This window comes from Medicago sativa, chromosome 2 (assembly GCF_051527215.1).
Source record: "Medicago sativa cultivar Bolivia chromosome 2, Bolivia_mono, whole genome shotgun sequence".
NCBI classification, from domain to species: domain Eukaryota; kingdom Viridiplantae; phylum Streptophyta; class Magnoliopsida; order Fabales; family Fabaceae; genus Medicago; species Medicago sativa.
This window is the reverse complement of record NC_140750.1, coordinates 19291097-19311575: the sequence shown is the minus strand read 5'-3', so window position 1 is coordinate 19311575 and position 20479 is coordinate 19291097. Positions and strand designations below refer to the sequence as shown.

Below are 20479 nucleotides of genomic sequence, written 5' to 3'. Positions count from 1 at the left end.
AAAAATGTCATAACATTAACATTAACACAGACATAAATTATCTATTAAGAACAAAAAATAAAATATTATTTTTTTTAAGAATGAAAACATCCAATCTCATTTTCTAACAATAAAAATCAAAGTAGACAAAAATCTTATTTAACAAAATTAAAATTATAGGAACAACTTGAATCTCATACATAACCCCTTAATTTTTTTTTTTTGAAAGGCCCTTAAAAAAAACTTAAATCTCATAAATAAGTTAAGTCTTAATTTATACCTTTCCTTCATTGATGAAAATTGTAAATTTGGAAAAGAAACACACACACTCACTCTCTCAACTAAAGTAAAGAAGTTGAATTAAATATCATCACCACCCATATCCATAGAATCAAATTTGTTCCTTACTTTCATTTCATCTTATACTTAATAAATAATTTCTCTCTCTTTTTTTAATAGTTTCCTTCTCCATTGTCCATAGTATCAAACTAAATCAAAATATTATGCATTCCTTCACTCTCTTCTTTCTTCATAGCATTTTCCTCCAACAGAAATAGAATTCTCTAGAACCTTCTTCCAAACCCTAACGAACCAGTTTTCTTTTCTTCCTTCAATGGCGTTTTGGTGGTCCATTCTCGTTCTTGCATTCGCTTTCGCTATCTGCAAGTTCCTTCTCCTTCTCATTCCTCCCAAAGTTCCTTCGATCGACGTTGATGCTTCCGATGGTAATCTTCTTCGTTCATTCTTTTGCGTGTGAATTTGTTGTGAACTGTGAAAATGTAACGTTGATTTTGTTTTTGTTTGACTAATTGCAGTGTTGGAAGTTGGAAATCAATCGCAGGAGAATAATTTCATATATGTGAGTAGTGATTTGATGCTTTTTTTTATTTATTTTGTTCATACATTTCTTTGATGCTTGGATAATTGAGATCTTGATGATGTGTTTAGTTTAATTTTGTTAGATCGATTTGGTTTTACTTTTGGATTTGAAATTTGAAATTAGAGTTTACTTTGATTGTAAATTGTGGTGACGAATTGATTTAATTTTATCTTGTGAAGCAACTGACACCATACATGACACGACACAGACACGAAACTGTCACTTGACACCCGTAAAAAAATTGAAAAAAATAAAGAATTTAATTAGTATAAATGGTTAATGTACAATTATTTTACACATTCAATGATGTAAAATTGAAAAAAATTCTTAAGAACTTAGTTAGTAAACACATAAGTGTACAATTATTTTACACATGCATTCAATGATGTGTTGCCACTTCAATTAATAAATATTCATCATTGGATGCATGTGTAAAATAACTCTACCTGGTCGGTGCATAGTAATTAAACTCTTAATTAAATGTAATCGCATGTGTCAGTGTCTGACACTAACATGTCTGACACACCGAACACGTCTTCTATCAGAAGTGACAGTGCTACAACTTATGGACTGTTTGGATTTGAGTTTATCTAGTGACAATGGCTTAGACACTTGTGAAACTACTGTTTGGATTGGCTTATTTTTTAGCTTATGCAAAACAGATTATGCAAATAAATAAGCTTTTATGTATTATTCATAAGCTTGTCAAGGTAGTTTATGAAAAAATAGCTTATGAAGATACAATTTTCGTTAACAAGAACTTATGAATTAACATAAAAGGTTATTTATTTGTATAAGCTATTTTTCATAAGCTCAAAAATAAGCCAATCCAAACGGACCGTTAGAGTTTATGGAAGCAGCTTATGACATGTCCATAAGTTGTTTGTAGCTTATTTTTGTAAGCTCTCCATAATAGCTTATGAAAACAACTTATAGCTAGCTTATATGAAAACAATTTGAATTATGCTATCTTTTATTATAGAATTAGCTTATACAAAGCGCTTAATTAAGCTGTTTATCCAAACAGGGCCTTAGCGTTAGTGGTTTGTAATTTTTTCCCCTTTTTGGAGAATCCAGTTGATCGATTGCTTTTTATTCAGGTGCCTCCAAGGGGAACGGCGCAGCAATCGGGCAAGAAAGTTCAGTGCTATGAGCCAGCCACCATGAAGTATTTGGGATTTCTTCCTGCTTTGGCGCCGGATGAGGTTTGTGAGCCTATGCTTATTGCTTCTCAAGAGACTTGTGATTGAGATGCATAATTTAACTAACTGAAAAGCAAGCGGCCATGAAATATTTGGAATATGATGCATAGTATAGCTAAGATAGCAAGGAACTAGTAGTTTTAGATGCACAATGCCTATTTGAATGGAGTATTTTTTTTAATTGATAGTGTCAAAAGTTTACAGTCTTCTAATCATAACTCACCAGGATGCCTCTGTTATATTACTTCTAAAATTATCCCATCAGATATCTACCCGGTGAGATATATGATAGGATGATTGTGTAAATTTTTTGATACCCTCTTAGCGCATAGTCATTAAACTCCTTTTTTATTTATTTAATGTTTATGCAAGTATTATATTTAGAAATAAGAAACCTCAAAATTTATACAGAGACAAAAAAATATCAAAGGGAATAAAACTAGTTGGGCTGAGTAGCTCGTGAGTTTGTTTGGTTCACTTGTATTTCTTATGAGTTATGCCAGCACTCAAGAAGCCATAAATATTAATAAGAACAAAGTTATTGCAAGAGTGTTCATAAAATATTATACCAGTTTGACTAATTTCATTCATGGGTTAATGTATTGCCATAGTTAACTTGTACTAATTTGAGATATGGATAGGTCAAGGAGCGAATTGAAAAAGTACGGAAGGCACAAAAAATGTGGGCAAAGACTAGCTTCAAGCAAAGGCGCCAGTTTTTACGTATACTACTGAAGTATATAATTAAACATCAAGCACTTATTTGCGAGTAAGACCACTTCAATTCCATGGTCATAGTTTGAAGATCAGGTGTTAGTTTTATTTTTAGGCTTAATTTCACTTTTGGCCCCCCAAGTTTCACAATTGTGCAATTTTGCCGCCCCTCAAGTTTAAAATGAGTGATTTTGACTCCTTAAGTTTGCCTCCTTTTGCACTTACTAGTCCCCATGCACATTTTGACCAAAAAATGATGATGTGGCTAATTTCAATGACATGGCATATCTCTGTGTTCGCCAATGTGGAAATTAACATTTTTTTAAAAAAAATTTAAAAAAAAGAGGAAATCAGTTTTATTTTAATTTTATTTCTTCTGAATTTTAATTAATTGTTTTCACACTCCCTCTTTATTTTAGTTTTACCAATAATTTTCCTTCTTAATTTTCACTCTAGTTTCAGTTTCCCCCTTCCCTTCTTTCAAGTTTGGAGCCAATAACAATAAAGTCTCAACTTAATCGTCTATACATACCACAGAAAATGTGTGAACCAAACTAATACTCAATTATACTAGTCAAAAAACTCAAATTATCCACAAAAATGCAGCGTTGATAAAAACACGCATGTATCCCCCGTGAGCTTAGCTCAGTTGGTAGGGATAATGCATAATATATGCAAGGTCTGGGGTTCGAATCCCAGACACCACCAAAAAAAGATAAAACACGCATGCAACATGTATATCTAAGTGTTTGATTCTACTGTTTAACACAATTGTATCATATCCTACTTATAACATATTTCAATATATCACAATGTACTAGTGGATAAGCAATTAGATATAGGGTTAATTATGTTTCTAGTCCCTATAAAATAGCGACCTTGTGAGTTTAGTCCTTACTTAATTTTAATAGCATTTTTAGTCCCTAATTTTGTTTTTCTGCACTGAGTATTAGTCCCTACTCAATTCAAATTTGTTTAATTTATGCTTAAACTCTTAAATTTTTGAACAATTTTTTGCAGACATGTTTAGAACATTACTAAAAGTTCCTCCGCAAAAAATTATCGCAAAATTTGATTTCTACATCCAGATTTTATTACTTTTTATCTTTAACTTTTGTCGTTTTAAAAAATTCATATTTAATTCATTTCGTGTCAGAAAATTCTAAATTTTAGTAAACGAACCTTTCATAGTGTTCTAATCTTGTCTTAAAAAAATCGTTCAAAAATTTAAGAGTTTAATGATAATTAATCAAGCTTTGTTTTAGCAGGGACTAAAATTATAAGTAAATTTTTTTTTATAGGGACTAAAAATGCTATTAAAATTAAGTAAGGACTAAATTTACAAGGTCGCTATTTTATAGGGACTAGAAACATAATTAACCCTTAGATATATTAGCAGATAGGAGGCTTGGTTGGAGGTGGGACTGGGGGTGCTATCTATGGAAGAAATGGGGTGCTCTGTAGAGTAGTTCATATGTGAAAAAATTAATTAAAATTGAGCAGAAATATATATATAAAAAAAAAAAAAAAGTATCATTAAGAGTTCAATCTGAAAAAGAAAAAAAAAACTGATTTCTTTCTTTTTTTTTAAATGTTAATTTCAACATTGGCGAACACATGGAAATGCCACGTCATGACAATTAGCCACGTTATTATTTTTTGGTCAAAATATGCATGGGGGACTAGTAAGGGTAAAAGGGGCTAAAATCACTCATTTTAAACTTGGGGGACCAAAATCGCACAATTGTGAAACTTTAGGGGCCAAAATGCAATTAAGCCTTATTTTTATTTTTAAAGAGAAAACTTATTTAATGTTGCATTTGTGAGTTGTGACATCCTGGCGAACATGCAGTTTTTAGCATAGTTTTAATTGTTAGTCTGAAAAATGGATTTGAACTGGGCTTGTTGCATGAGAATATCAATATGAGATAAATTCTAACTTGTGTCCTTTTATTAGGATATCTTCACGTGATACTGGAAAAACAATGGTAGATGCTTCTCTAGGAGAAATAATGACAACATGTGAGAAGATAAATTGGCTATTGTCAGAGGGTGAAAAATGTTTGAAACCTGAGTACAGGTACCTGTCTCAATCTTTTTTGTGTTTTACTAATAATTTTATCATCTTACTTTAGACTGAAAACACTAGTAGTTCTCTGCATGTCTTTATTTATTCGTGTTTTACTAATAATTTTATCATCTTACTTTAGACTGAAAACACTAGTAGTTCTCTGCATGTCTTTATTTATTCAAAAGAAAACAATACCCCCTCCCACAATCCCAGTAATTGACTCTTTTCTCTGCTTAAATTGACTCTTTTCTATGCTTAAATTGACTTATGTTAAATTGTCTATCATTTTATTTTCTTTGTTCTTTACTGTATGCTTTCTTTTGCTTCCTACAGTTTTTTTTTTCTTTTTTCATGTAAATAAAGAATGTTTCTGTGTTAATATCGCAAATTAGCTAATTCACTTTCATGACCACCTTTTGTTTTGCAATACATTAAAAACATGCAGATCCTCTGGAAGATCAATGCTTCATAAGAGAGCCAGAGTGGAATTTCACCCCCTTGGCGTTATTGGGGCCATTGTGTCGTGGAACTATCCCTTCCATAATATTTTTAACCCTATGCTAGCAGCAGTTTTTTCGGGAAATGGAATTGTGATTAAGGTATAAAATGACTTAAAATATACTGTGTATACCTTCTCTAAAATTGTTCATCATATGGATGGATTACCATGTTTTTATGAAAGTAGATATTGTTAACTGTCAGGCAGCCTGACAGTTAACAATGTTCCATTAACACTTGATACTAAAAATTGAGACTCTGCAACATGCAACACCTACTCCTCTGTGTTTATATTTTTCAGTTTGACAGAAATCCTTGTGATTCTGATTGTAGATATCAGAACATGCAAGTTGGTCTGGATGCTTTTACTTCCGGATCATCCAATCAGCCCTTGCTGCCATAGGAGCTCCAGAGGACCTTGTTGAGGTGATAACAGGGTAGAGCCTTATTTTGCACCCTCCCTTTTTTCCTTTAATTTCAAAGTCATGTCTGCATCTATAATCTCAATTGGACCTTTCTTACCAGGTTTGGTGAAACAGGAGAAGCACTGGTGTCTTCTGTGGATAAAGTCATTTTTGTTGGATCACCTGGGGTTGGTAAGATGGTATGGTTCCTTAAGCCAATCAAATTGGTTCATCCTGTCCTGTCTTCTGTGAATTGCATCACATAGTAGTTTTATTTATGATTCTTAAAATATAGTTTATGATATGTTGTGCATCATATATGTTTAGTAAAGAATTTTCCTAGAATACTTGGTCAATGTTTAGAGTAGCATTTGGAGCAGCTGAATCCCCATTTTGTACTCACAAAAGAAAAGAGTAACATCAAAAGTTGTAGTATACCTCTAGTCTAAACAGCGACGCCCGTTAAGCAAAATCAGTGAGTGAGATAGTTTGGGGCTTTTTGTCTACTTTTCCGTATATGCTTCTTCTATTCTTTCCGAGATGTTCCATGCAATGAGTAGTCTTTTGCACGTTGATAATATCATTTGTTCTTTTATGCAGATAATGAAAAATGCTTCTGAGACACTTATACCAGTTACACTAGAGCTTGGTGGAAAAGATGCATTTATTGTTTGTGAAGACGTAGATGTGGACCATGTATGAATACCTTCCCCATTATGCATTCGTTGTTGAATTCCATAGTTTTAACACTCACTAATCTGCTGAATGTAGGTTGCTCAAATTGCTGTCAGGGCTGTTCTTCAGTCAGGGGGGCAGAACTGTGCTGGTGCTGAACGATTTTATGTCCATAGGAACATTTATCCATCTTTTGTCAGCAAAGTTACCAAAATCATAAAATCTGTTACAGCTGTAAGTGTTTATGCAAGTGTTTTTCCATGACCTTTCATTTGTAACATCTGTCTTGTGCAATTTCTTTCCAAGTCAACATGGGCTTCTTGTCACATTTGCCTGCACTTGATTCTTACAGAATTGCTATATCACATGTCCACCAGCTTAACTTTACATTGGTTCTAGTTTATTATGAAATTTTGCAAGACGGTTGTATGATTCATGATATGTTGTTTTTCCTCTATTTTTGTTGCATTTCTGCATGTCTCGTTTTCTATTTTCCTTAGAGGAGAGAAGAGAAAGAAATAAAGAGTCTGAGTTATGATGATGATTTTATACAATTTACTAAACACGACCCTTATTTATATTTATACTGAACTTCTAATCCTAATTAAATAAGGAAAAATATCATGAAATCTAAAGAGATAGAGAAACCAATCTTCAGAGATAATCTATGATATTCTCAATTACTTTAGCACAACTCAGTATTATGTGTTCTTTGTTTTTTAATGTTATGACATAGATTGTTATTTATTAGACTGAAGTGTTAATATATGGCAAATTGTGAAATGATTGTTATTCTTCAAATAACTAATGCTGAGAAGTTGGGATCTATGATTAGATAATAGATATACTGATGAGAGGAAGGGACAAAAATGTCATGAAGTTGTATAAATCCCACAGATTATATTAACATTGAAAACTGAGGACTTCTGTATGAGCAAGAACTATATTTTCACTTATTAATGGAGCATAGGGGTCTTCCGCAAAATATTTAGTATTAAGAAGTCCGTTCTTTAAAGCTTTTGGTTAATGATTTCTGGCAGGGCCCACCACTTGCTGGGAAGTATGATATGGGAGCTTTATGCATGCATGAACATTCTGAAAAGCTTCTAGGTCTTGTAAATGATGCTTTAGACAAAGGAGCTGAAATTGTTGCACGTGGAAGTTTTGGACATATAGGCGAAGATGCTGTTGATCAGTATTTTCCCCCTACTGTGATTGTGAATGTGAACCACTCAATGAAATTGATGCAAGAAGAGGTAGCAAACCTTTACTATACAAGCATTGGATATTTTGAAATTTGAAAAACTGATTCTCATGTAGTGCAACCAACTATTATTTGAAAATGTCTTCCTATCTTGTATGCTCCAACAACTGCTTACTAGATTCATCTGTGCATTTGACTTATAGGCATTTGGACCTATCATGCCGATAATGAAGTTTAGCTCTGATGAAGAGGTTATCAAGCTTGCTAATGACTCAAAATATGGGCTCAGCTGTGCTGTTTTCTCAGGCAGTCAAAGTCATGCCAGAGAGATAGCTTCTCATATACATTGTGGGGTTGCTGCAGTTAATGATTTTGCATCGAATTACATGTGTCAGGTAAAATTTGATTTTAAATAGTTTATCTCTCGCTCCATGTTTGCGTGTCACCTGAAAGGGACCTAGTAGTAGCGTGATATGATGTGTGCTTTGTTGATATCATCCATTGCTAAAGAACAAGAGAAACAACTAAAATATTAGGAGCATGGTTGTGAAATTCAGACTAGACTGGCCAATCTAACGTTTTGTTCACAGTCCTATAGAACTAGCTTGAACCGGATAGAATCATGGTTCAAATGCAATTGGTTCAGTCGGTCATTATTATTTTTTTTTAATTAACAAAATTTTGTACATTTTGTTTTAGTACTGTCGGTATATGTTCCTAATTCAACCTGCGTGTACCTTTTTAAATTTCCATTGAAGCAAAGTTGCATTCTGATTTTTCCAGTCTCTGCCATTTGGGGGCGTAAAACACAGTGGATTTGGACGATTTGGTGGTGTTGAAGGCTTGCGAGCATGCTGCCTTGTAAAGTCAGTAGTTGAAGATAGATGGTGGCCATTCATTAAGACAAAGATACCAAAGCCTATTCAGGTCTGTCTAAAAAACCTTTCATTATATCATACAAACTACACTGTTAGTGGATAGATACTGAGATGCACTTTTCATCTGTCCTAGTATCCTGTGGCAGAAAATGGATTTGAATTTCAGGAGTCACTTGTTGAAGCGCTATATGGTCTTAGCATATGGGATCGTTTGCAAGCATTGGTAAACGTTTTGAAAATGCTTACTGAGCAGAACTCTACAGGTGGCAATAAAAAGGAGAAATGACTAATCATGTTAGGCTGGTTAATGTGGCAACTGGTTAATAGTCACATTCAAATAATACGGGGCTTCTGGTTTGTCTCCAACTGCTACCTGTGCTAACTATTCTCTATGTCCCGTCATTTTTGTTGTGCTTATTGGATGATGATCCTGGGTAGTTATCGGATGAACATCAATACAGATTTCCTTATATAGCAAGATAACTTTAAAGATCAAATACTCTCGAATTTTTCTAAATATAGCACGCCCCGTGATTGAATCGCATTTTATCTTAGTACGCTCCATGATTGACGGGTCACTTATCATAGGCTCACTGTGAGATGTTGGTCCAAATAACTCTCACCAAGACATTGTCCATTAGTTGAGTGTTTGTGGTTTTATTTGATGATTTACATGAGTAGGCGTTAAATCTTAGTAAATCCAGCTCAGTGGTTTAGCAAATCAGATTCTTTGCTGTCAAGGTTTCGCTGCATTCGGTCATCCGCGGTCGTTGGATCAAAGATCGGTCCGGATTCATTGTTGTTTTTAATTTGTTTTATAATAAATAAATAAAAACCAAGCTTGAAATTGGACCGTCCGATCTAGATCCAACGACCTTGGATGTGCTGATTGTGTGAATGTGGCGAATTGATTGTAGGGAACTCTTGTCTATTTCTTTATTATAGTCACGAATATGTATTTTATAATTTTCTTTATTATAGTCACGAATATGTATTTTATAATTTGAAAACTAAAAGATGAAGGCTTTAAAGTGAGCACCATCTTTATTTGAAACGAATGATGCCATCTTTAATCTTTCCATTGAGTTTGCATACTTCGAATGTTCTCTATTCACCTCAAATTTTTAGAAAAAACGTTTTAACAAAATTTAACAAGTGAAAGGAAATGAAAATGCATTACAAGTTCATGTAATTACAATGTCGAACAAGTTTTGAAAGTGTACTTATAAATTTTTTGGGTAAGAGTTTGATTCAAGTATTATTGGCTCCCCACTACAATTTAAAACTCACAAACAAGGGTAGATTTTTTTTTTCTTTTCTAACCTACTATAGTTACAGGCCTTTGGCTACCATTGCATCCCTGTGGTATCCACATAAATTTATTTCCTTTGAATTTGCTATGAAATTAATCCTTAAGTTGGTAATAAGACGTGTGATTTTACATACAGGTGATTCCAGAAATTGAATATTGGTTCTTTTCCTCGAAGAGAGCTATGTTACCAACAATCTTAATACCATGTTGGTTAACATAGGTATTTTAGGGGAAAAATATTTACACAGTAATTATTAAGTTAATTGATATTTGTTATTTTTAAATAAGTATTAGACAAATAATATGAGATGGAGAGGAGAACAAAAAGTGCAAATCATGTAAATAAAGTGACAGCATTCAAAACACGCTCTAATGCATTTTTGAAAGGAATTAGGAAACTAAATAAGTAGTAATAGTCGTAGAAATGTTAGCAACAATACATAACAGTAACTTTCAGTACATAAATAAAAGAGAGGGTACTACCCAAGGTAGTAAAAATTTCCAAGTGCTGAAACAATTAATTTCCATCACATGGTCATTCATGCACAAACAGATTAGCTGGCTTGCTCCCAAAACCTTAGGTTGCTATAATTTGCAAAAGCAATAAATTTAACATTCACAGTAATTCTTATATCTAGCTACCTGAACTTGAAAGCAGTAGCTGAATCCAAATGGGTATACATGAACCCACCACATGTGCCTCTGAAAAGCATCAGAAAGAAAGTTCTTACCTGTTGATACATATTATTTCATATATAGTGGTAAAACGCGGGTTTGTCTTTTGGCAAACTAATAGTGACTTCTAACTGTTTTGTATGATTGAATTCTAAATAAAGCTTTCATTTTAGGGGTATCTTTCAATTCTCACTTTGTTACCAGGTGCCACATTATAGGGGCCCTCTTCCATCAAATATAGCTAGATTCCCATGCACCCGGATACATGCATTCACACAATCTCATTCCTTCAATCTCAATTCAATCCAAAAAAAACTGTGATACAGTGGCCGATTTAGCGACCAACTTAAAGACCGAAAATGTCAAATTGTTCGCGTAGTGTTTTGGCGACATTTTTCACACTGGTCTTTAAATCGATCACAAACTCATTTAACTGTCGATTTAGAAATCAGTTTAGCGACTAATTTGAAATCAATCGCTAAATCGATTGTTAGAGACACTAAAAAAATTTGGTAACTAAGATTGTTGTTAAATAGTGAATTTTTAGTTGTGATTAGACAGTTCATTTTTATTCTAATATCATAAAACAGGTCTAAAATACAAAGTTAAAACATCGACCGTCTAATTAAGATTGAATGATCCAAATCTCCAATAACACAACGTAGGAGGAAAACCATTTCCTTAAATATGTTCAAATCCCCTTTTGAGTGAGTTGTAAAATGATCAAAAGTTTGAATCCTTGTATATCTTCACTTGCAAGTGACAAACAATTATAGCATAATTGGGTGAGGATTGATACACATGTGCATACAAAAAGAAAACATTTCCATGAAAATATGAAAAGAGGAAATGTGACATAAGACATGCACAATGAATCAATGCATGCAACCGTGTCTGCACTGCATGTGCATGCATGCCATTCATCATAAATGATACGTTCACAGCTGAGGGTCAAATTCTCTTTTGTCAAAGTTGGAATAACGTGAAGAATAAAAAGGGAAATTTTTCATTCAAATGGAAGAATAAGAAGTTAGAAGTGTTTTCCTTCAAGTTCCATTTTTCTTTTGTCATAGGGTTCTGCCATTGCTTCCCTGTAGCTTTCTTCCAGCTCAGAATTCATGGTGCCTTGTCCTTTCTCTAGATGCTAGATTCATCTCAATGTGAAAAAGGTAGGTACCCAAAGGGCAAAAGCTTATCACGGAAGATTAGAGGTAAAATGGAATATTGGAATCTAAGCAAACCTATATGTTGGTTCCACCTTTTGTTGAAGTATTAATTGATTTTAGAGGGTACAATTGATTTTGACGTGTTTAATATTTTCGAGTAAAATTGATTTTGTATATGAAACACTAACTTACATCTATAAATTAGAACTCAACTTAGTTTTTATTAGCAAATAGTTTTTTTAAGAATTAATTTTGATATTAGTAGTTTTATTATAGAGTTTTTTTTTAAGGAAGTTTTATTATAGAGTTATTTGTCATATTTGAACTTTTTTTTCTTTTTTTTGAGAGAAAGTAACTTATATCATTTCATTAAAAATCAATTCAGTAATACCTGTTGGAATTTCATCAAAGGTATGGAAGCTAGAACTAGATATGGCTGTCTTAGCTAATGTATGTGCAACCTCATTTGCTTGCCTCCTAATAAACTCGACATGAGAGTTTGTTAAAAACGACCTACAGAACTGGATACTACTATCCATTATGGAACCAAATTCGGTGACATTTCCTCGTCCTTTGTTGAAGTAATCAGCTACCCTTTTCGAGTCAACTTCGAAATCAACATTTTCTAGTTGAAGTTCATGAATCCACTGAATTGCATGATAAAGTCCCAGCGCCTCTCCAACATCAACAGAACACAACGGAGTGAACCACAACGCCTCGTCCTTTGAACGTGTTTTGTCAACCGTGTTTATGTTATATAAACAGTACACCACCCTCCCATTAATGTCAAAATTAACTCTAATAAAAACAATTAACTTGCTAATAAAACCTAAGTTGACTTCTAATAATATAGCTTGAGTTAATCTCCTAACATATGTCAATGTCAATTCGGGTATCGGAGACTTTTTCAATCTAAGGTGTCGGTTTTACATATGGTCTTGCCTCCAGACCGAATCTAACTTGAAGCTACAATTTAGAGCTTCTGTCTCTACAATTGATCTTTAGCCTCAAATTTTCTGTTCAACCCACTTTTACACAAATGCATCCAAACATAAACCACTTTACGGTCAACAAACTTTTAGTTATAATCAGTTTTGGAGAATCAATTACATTCAAACATAACTAAACACATACAGAAAATGAAGGGTAATTTACTTCTACAACAAAAAATAAGTTTCTTTCCACTCAATATGATGTGTTATTTTTTTTTCTTCAAAAAATAGTTTTCAGTCAAAGTGCTGTTGGCAATTTTTTCAAAAACTTTTACATAAATAGCTGCTGTCTACATTTTCTGTTGGAGCGACATAAAGGCCTTGACAGTATAATTCTCTCATTTATTACAAAAACTTTTATTTATTATTTTCTCATATTAAAACTTATTATATATTAATAACATTACCTCAAGAATAAAAGGGATCCACGATGTACTTATAATGTGCAAGACAAGACAATCACTCTTGTATAAAAACCACTATAGGGGTTACCAACCCTACAAATGTTTCTCTCCTCTCATGTATCTTCCAAATTCTTTCCTAACATACTCTAGAGTTTGATTTGATTGAGTACACTTCTTTATCAAGCACATTAAAATATAGCCATAGCTGCATTAAACACACAACAATCACAATGTCTTTTTATCTGTTCTTCCTTTGCATCACAATGCCCCTCATTGTATTTTGTGATGTTGAAATGCCTTCAGGTAACATAAAAAAAACCTCTTTTTCTTAATTTTCTCTCACTCTCTTTATATAGTCTTATCCTTCATCTGAGTCAAACATTTTCATAATGTTTGCAGGTTCTTCAACACAGATTTTTCATTCTTTCCATGTAGACAAAAATGGTTCCCTAACAGTGTCAGAAAAAGCAGAACATGCACACTATACCTCTAGAAAATTTTGGTTTCATGGTACACAGAAGCAATTCTTTCATTCATTCTTTTTTTTTATTATTTTATTTATAAATAAACCATCAATTTAATATATAAAATATCCTTCTCGTAATTCGAAAGTATATAAAATCTATCACTTTAGTCTCTGCTGTTAAGATATTACGGACTAAACATGACAAAAATTCACATGCTTTAAGGACTAAAACGACGACGATTTCATATATTTGATACTCGTTTATTATTTTTTAATTAGGTTCTTGCACAAAAAGAGACATTAGTATCTCACAAAGCAAAGGTTCAACTTCTGGAATTCCACAATACATTGTGCAAATTGTTAACACTTGTGTTTCTGGATGTGCTCCTCATGATATCCATCTTCACTGTGGCTGGTTTGCTTCTGCAAGAATAATCAACCCTAGATTGTTCAAGAGACTCTCTTATGATGATTGTTTGGTGAATGGAGGGAAGCCTTTAACTTCTAGCCAGATTATTAGATTCACTTATTCTAATTCTTTTATGTACCCTCTTGCATTCAAGTCTGCTAGATTTTGTTGAGTCCAAAATATAATTTCCAAAAAAATAAGAAGAATATGACATAGAGTTCCAAAAATTATTATAGGCCCTTATTTATATTAACAAGAGAAATTACACAACTCTTGCTTTAGCTTTATTTAACTATAATATGTCATTCTGATATGTAAAGTAAAATGTACCATGGTTCTAGTATTATACTTTTCATCATGCCCTTATGATTACAAATTTATAATACTTTTGCTTAGATCTCCGAAACTTTTAGTTGCAGACTGCAATTTAAAACTATGCTACGATTAATGTTTTTACAAAAATTTGTGACTGCAATTGTGACCGCAATGTTAAGGATTTTGAGATTTTCTTGACTGAATTGCGATCACAATTGCAGCCACATCATCTGTATTTTATTAACAAAGATTGTTTTAAATCATTAATTTTCATTACATGGAGATTTTTTGAATTTCCAAGTAAAAAAAAGGGTTAATTATGTTTCTAGTCCCTATAAAATAGCGACCTTGTAAGTTTAGTCCCTACTTAATTTTAATAGCATTTTTAGTCCCTAATTTTGTTTTTCTGCACTGAGTATTAGTCCCTACTCAATTCAAATTTGTTTAATTTATGCTTAAACTCTTAAATTTTTGAACAATTTTTTGCAGACATGTTTAGAACATTACTAAAAGTTCGTCCGCAAAAAATTATCGCAAAATTTGATTTCTACATCTAGATTTTATTACTTTTTATCTTTAACTTTTGTCGTTTTAAAAAATTCATATTTAATTCATTTCATGTCAGAAAATTCTAAATTTTAGTAAACGAACCTTTCATAGTGTTCTAATCTTGTCTCAAAAAAATCGTTCAAAAATTTAAGAGTTTAAGGATAATTAATCAAACTTTGTTTTAGCAGGGACTAAAATTATAAGTAAATTTTTTTTATAGGGACTAAAAATGCTATTAAAATTAAGTAGGGACTAAACTTACAAGGTCGCTATTTTATAGGGACTAGAAACATAATTAACCCTAAAAAAAATGCTTATATGGTTGTAGCATAATGTTGCATGGAACACATGGTGCAATGTGTCTGCCTCTCTTTTATCTTATAATTACAAACAAGTAGACATACATAGGTAAGGGAGATAATTGTCTTTTTGTCTGTGTGTCTTGAAGCTTATAGTATGTATAGGCAGTAGTCCTGAGAGTCAGTAGAGGGTTAGACTCAACCATAGAGGAGAAATTGACAACACCATGCAATTAATCACACAAAATAAGTGCTCTCATTTTCCATTTTCTTTGCTCTTTGATCACTGGTCTTCATTGTAGAAGGTAGTTGTGTGTCAGAGTTTAGCAATAACGCTTCATAGCTCTTTTAAAAATCAAACATGGAAATATGGAAATTTTTTTTTTTTTACCTTGTCTTGGGTAAAGTAATTTTTACCTTTTGCATGGAAATATGGAGTGGTCAACATGTCAAAATGTATGTTTTTTTTTTCAATTACGAAGAGGAAAACCTATTTTCTTAATGAATTATAGGTCAATTACAAACTCTTTCCGACACACATTTTATTTATTAAAATTTATATCGGCTAGTGAATCTGATTAAGAATTTCTTTTGTCAATAATAAAACTCCTTTGAATTTCAACCAATAAAAAAATGTTCGGAGAAAAATGGTTTCTACCACCCTCCGGAGTGTGCTTCATTTGGTAAGAAAATCTAAACCATTAGAAAAAGATTGAAATGTTTATATTATTATTATAAATCATGTGACATCATATTTTCATCTAACTATTGAGAAGCATGATAACCTGCAAATAGACACACACGTACTACACTTTGAATGCATCTCTAGGTCTTATTATATATAGAGGAATTGTAGGCTCAGCAATTACTCAATAAATTTAGCAATTACTAAATCTGTTGAGGTGGGATGAAAAAGGTTATGGTACCGATTTCTATATGTTCATTTGTGATTTATGAGCCATTAAAACTTGACAATGACATTACCTATAGGAGAGAAGTAGGAGGGTAAGGAAAATACAAAATTCGTGAAAGAGATAGATTGCTCCCCTTACCTGGAACTTGATTTTTCAGCTTTTTTGTCTTGGTTCTTTATCATGCTTTTGCTCCAAAGACTTGTTAAACATCATTTTTGTCCTGAAAATAAAACACAAACATTTGAAGTAAACTAGCTCTATAAAGGGACTAAAACACACAAAATTCTATTTCTAATACATAGAAACCACACAAATGATGACTTAATATCACTATGCTACTTGACAAAATAATAAAAGACTTAGACACAAAAGATATATTTGCAAGATCTATTGTCAAAAGAGTTTTAAAACATCCACAATGGAGTTTTCTCACTTGAGTGCTTAAGTGGATTTCACATATACATGAGTCATTTTATATTTTTTTATTGTTAGTATTTAATAAATATTCAATCTCTTCAACCCAACGGACGAAAAAAAATAAATATTAAATGAGTTACACCAATAACTCTACATCATTACACTTAAACAATATTAATTTATTTTAATATAAAAATCATGCACATCCCACAAACGCGGATAAGATGTGTGTTTATTAAAGCACCTTCAATCAGTAAGATCATATCATTATAGATGATCTTACACTCTAAATCAATCATAGTTATCAAATTAGTAAGATCATATCATTATAGATGATTTTTTTACCACAAAAAAAATATTTGATTTTTTTTTACTGTAACGACTTCATACGCATGGTTGAGATCCTACGTTAACGGTGCATGAAATTAAGCTTTTTTAAAAAATATGACAAAACATAGATGGAATTTCCTCAACGGCTGTTTTTTATGACTCTTAACTAACTATGATTTCTTTAGAGACACAATTTCCTCAAAGTTTGTTACAATCACAAAAAATGTATTAAAAGTTATGAATCATGTAAAAAGTACATAAAGTAATCCACCTAAATATTGCCTTAAAAAATTATGTGATTTTAAAAATGAGTTTCATCAATTTCTCGTTAGTGTCTATCTCTTTTATAAATTAAAAATTATGTGTCTATTTCTTTTGAGAAATTAAAAGGTTCTCAACTCTTATCTAGTTCCCTCCATCATAATTAAAAGGTGTGCAAATTGGTTTCTTATAGTCATTACAAGTCCTTTTTAAGTCTTCCAAGAAAAAACATTATATCATAAAGCTTTCTTCATTTTTTTTTTGAAGGGATCATAAAGCTTTCTTCATTATTTTGTTCTTTTTATCATATCTATTTTTTGCTTAAGAGCATTTATGTCAGTTTATACATACAGATGGTTTGTATCATCATTTTGTCTCATACTAAACTATTAAATAATCATTTTATTTTATTTCATCTTTTTTTTTTCATTTCCTTTTCTTTCCTCCATTTTTCCTTTATCAACAAAATTAGGTGAAAAGAAGATAGGGACTATAAATTGTCCCAATTTATTTTTTTCAATGACAAAAATTAGCTTTTATTTTTTATAGAGACTATATTAGATCCCACGGTTTCTCAGGAACTAAGGGTCCATTAGTTTAGATTTTTTAAAAACATTTTTTACGTATGTAGGCTATTCTCGAAACTAATTTATTTGAAAATAATTTATATATTGAAAATGAAATAGCTATTTTGATTAGCTTTCGAATAAAATCATGTTTAAAAGACGGGAGAGAAAAAATAATTTATGATATCTATGCTTTTTCAACCATATTAATAAAAAAAACCATTTTAATTAATTAACAGGCATCATTTTTATTTGAATGCTTTTTAACCACGATTTATTATATTTTTTAAAAGTCTATAAAGAATAATTTCTAAATTATTTATATAAAAAGTTATTTAAAAAAATTAAAACAAGCGAGAGTCCTAAAATAGGTCTTAATTCTAATAATTGTACCATATTTTTAATATAAAATCAATATCATTAATTTTTTGTCAAAAAAAATCAATATCATAAATGTGTGAAGTTTTTTTTTAGGGTAATGTGTGAAGTTAATTAGTTAATTGAAAATATTTTAAGTTAACTTATTTATCGAGAAAAAAACGGTTTTTTCTACGTTACCCCTTCAAGAATTGGGGATAATTTACCTCTTTCAAGGAAAAATTCTATTTTCTACATTTTTATTCTTACAATCAGTTACTATTTTCATCACAAGAACATCAAACTTCTTCATCTCTTTCATTCAAAATATGATATCTATCTTATTCGTTCTAGAATCGAATCATACTTGTCGTTAGGGTAAATCACCCTCCTTTCATCAAAGGTGATGTAGACCTCACCGATAGAGCTTTTTCTCGCAATCAATTACCATTTTAATCTCAACAACATTGAATTTCTTCACAATCTTCACTCAACATGTGGCATCACCACCAACAGACCTATGAGACAAAAAAAAAAAAAAAAACTAAACATTTCACGCTTTCTTCAACACACAAGCACATAAAGGCACATAAAAATGATAACAATTAGTGCTACTAACCGGAACGAATGAGTATCAGACAATACATATCATCATGTTGGATAATGAATATATTCTGACAGGTTCTTTAACCTTAAACTAAGTGGTTTAATGGTTAGCGACTTTGTTGCATCAATTCTTTCACTAGGAAGGTCAGGTGCAACATATGAAAAATAAAAAGAAACACGATCTTTGATATTTGGTGAGAGGATGGCGGCAGGCAACGAAACCCATCTACAGTTGATTTAGGCGTCCGGTTATAATTTTCACCAAATTTCATATGATTGAGGCGATTGGTTAAAGAAGAAAGAAAAATTAATGTGTTTTGGACCTATATTGTGTTTCCAAAGCGTTCTAGATTTAAGTGATTGGTCTCTATTATATTATTTTCACAGGTTCAATATCTAAGAAGTTTTTTGGTGTCAGCATTAATGAGCAGCACAATGATGATGTTATATTTGGAACTATGATAGTTCTTGGAGATCCTTTGCCGATCTTAACTTTGTAAAACATTGATTAAAAATTAAATAAAAAACATATGTTTTGTTTTAAAAATAACACATTTTCACATTTTAAAATGTAGAATACACAAGTCAACCATCAATATTGATTGAAATCAAATAAGATAAAAAAAAATATCGAATTTTAACAAATAGGTTGAACAAATATAAGAAATTATTAAAAAAATAGAACCTCAAATGAAAAATAAAAATAAAAAAAATCATTGTCTCATTAAAACTTTTTTGTTAAATTTTAATAGGGTTTTTTTTTATGGCTATTAATTAGGGATATTATCGATTTAAGAGAATTTATTCAATTTTTAAAGTCATAAACATTCTATTGTTCCAAAAAAAATAAAGTCATAAACATTCTAAAAATTTACCAACAAAGAAAGATATATATCCCTAAACAAAAGATATAGTAGAATGGGCGTTAAACTCTCAATGTAGCGAACCAAAATTTGAATTTGATCCAAAGTTTTTTTTTCCTTTAAGGAATTTATTTAATCCAAAGATGTATTTATATTTAGTTTGTAACATGTTTTTAATATGATTACTTTTCATGGAAAGAACCTATGGAGTAAAAAAAAAATATTGAAAAAAAACCTGAGAACACTTGAATGAGATGATAATATATCTTTTTCAGCTTAATTGGACGAGTTCAAACTTCGAATTCAACCTTTGAAGTGTATCGGTATTAAATCTCTTGAAGAAAGTTTAGCTACCTTTTTCGGTTTTACCCATCAGCTTAAGCGATTAATCTCTATAGTCCTCCGTACGTAGAGATATCATGTTCACATAAAAAAAAAGGGTTAATTATGTTTCTAGTCCCTATAAAATAGCGACCTTGTAAGTTTAGTCCCTACTTAATTTTAATAGCATTTTTAGTCCCTAATTTTGTTTTTCTGCACTGAGTATTAGTCCCTACTCAATTCAAATTTGTTTAATTTATGCTTAAACTCATAAATTTTTGAACAATTTTTTGCAGACATGTTTAGAACATTACTAAAAGTTCGTCCGCAAAAAATTATTGCAAAATTTGATTTCTACATCCAGATTTTATTACTTTTTATCTTTAACTTTTGTCGTTTTAAAAAATTCATATTTAATTCATTTCATGTCAGAAAATTCTAAATTTTAGTAAACGAACCTTTCATAGTGTTCTAATCTTGTCTCAAAAAAATCGTTCAAAAATTTAAGAGTTTAAGGATAATTAATCAAACTTTGTTTTAGCAGGGACTAAAATTATAAGTAAATTTTTTTTTTATAGGGACTAAAAATGCTATTAAAATTAAGTAGGGACTAAACTTACAAGGTCGCTATTTTATAGGGACTAGAAACATAATTAACCCAAAAAAAAAATAAAGAAACAAAAGAACATTGTATTTTCCTTCAAAAAAAAAAGAACATTGTATTTATCCGTATCCTCCAAAAAAATGCAACT

General features: G+C 31.3%; 2 protein-coding genes across 2 annotated transcripts; both read left to right on the top strand.

The window, feature by feature from the left end:
• Positions 1-368: 368 nt before the first annotated feature.
• ALDH22A1 (aldehyde dehydrogenase 22A1) lies at positions 369-9049 on the top strand. The gene is made up of 14 exons (XM_085743597.1): positions 369-704; positions 795-838; positions 1960-2064; positions 2703-2830; positions 4733-4855; positions 5292-5445; positions 5678-5781; positions 5870-5948; positions 6349-6444; positions 6520-6657; positions 7464-7679; positions 7831-8022; positions 8411-8554; positions 8639-9049. The coding sequence occupies exons 1-14, from the start codon at positions 593-595 to the stop codon at positions 8789-8791; spliced, it is 1788 nt and encodes a 595-aa protein (XP_085599723.1). The 5' UTR covers positions 369-592; the 3' UTR covers positions 8792-9049.
• A 3978-nt stretch (positions 9050-13027) lies between these two features.
• On the top strand, positions 13028-14305 carry LOC146945257 (TPD1 protein homolog 1-like). Its single transcript, XM_085748832.1, has 3 exons — positions 13028-13357; positions 13454-13564; positions 13800-14305. Exons 1-3 carry the CDS (start codon positions 13285-13287, stop codon positions 14099-14101), a joined length of 486 nt encoding a protein of 161 aa, XP_085604958.1. The 5' UTR covers positions 13028-13284; the 3' UTR covers positions 14102-14305.
• The last annotated feature ends 6174 nt before the right edge of the window (positions 14306-20479 follow it).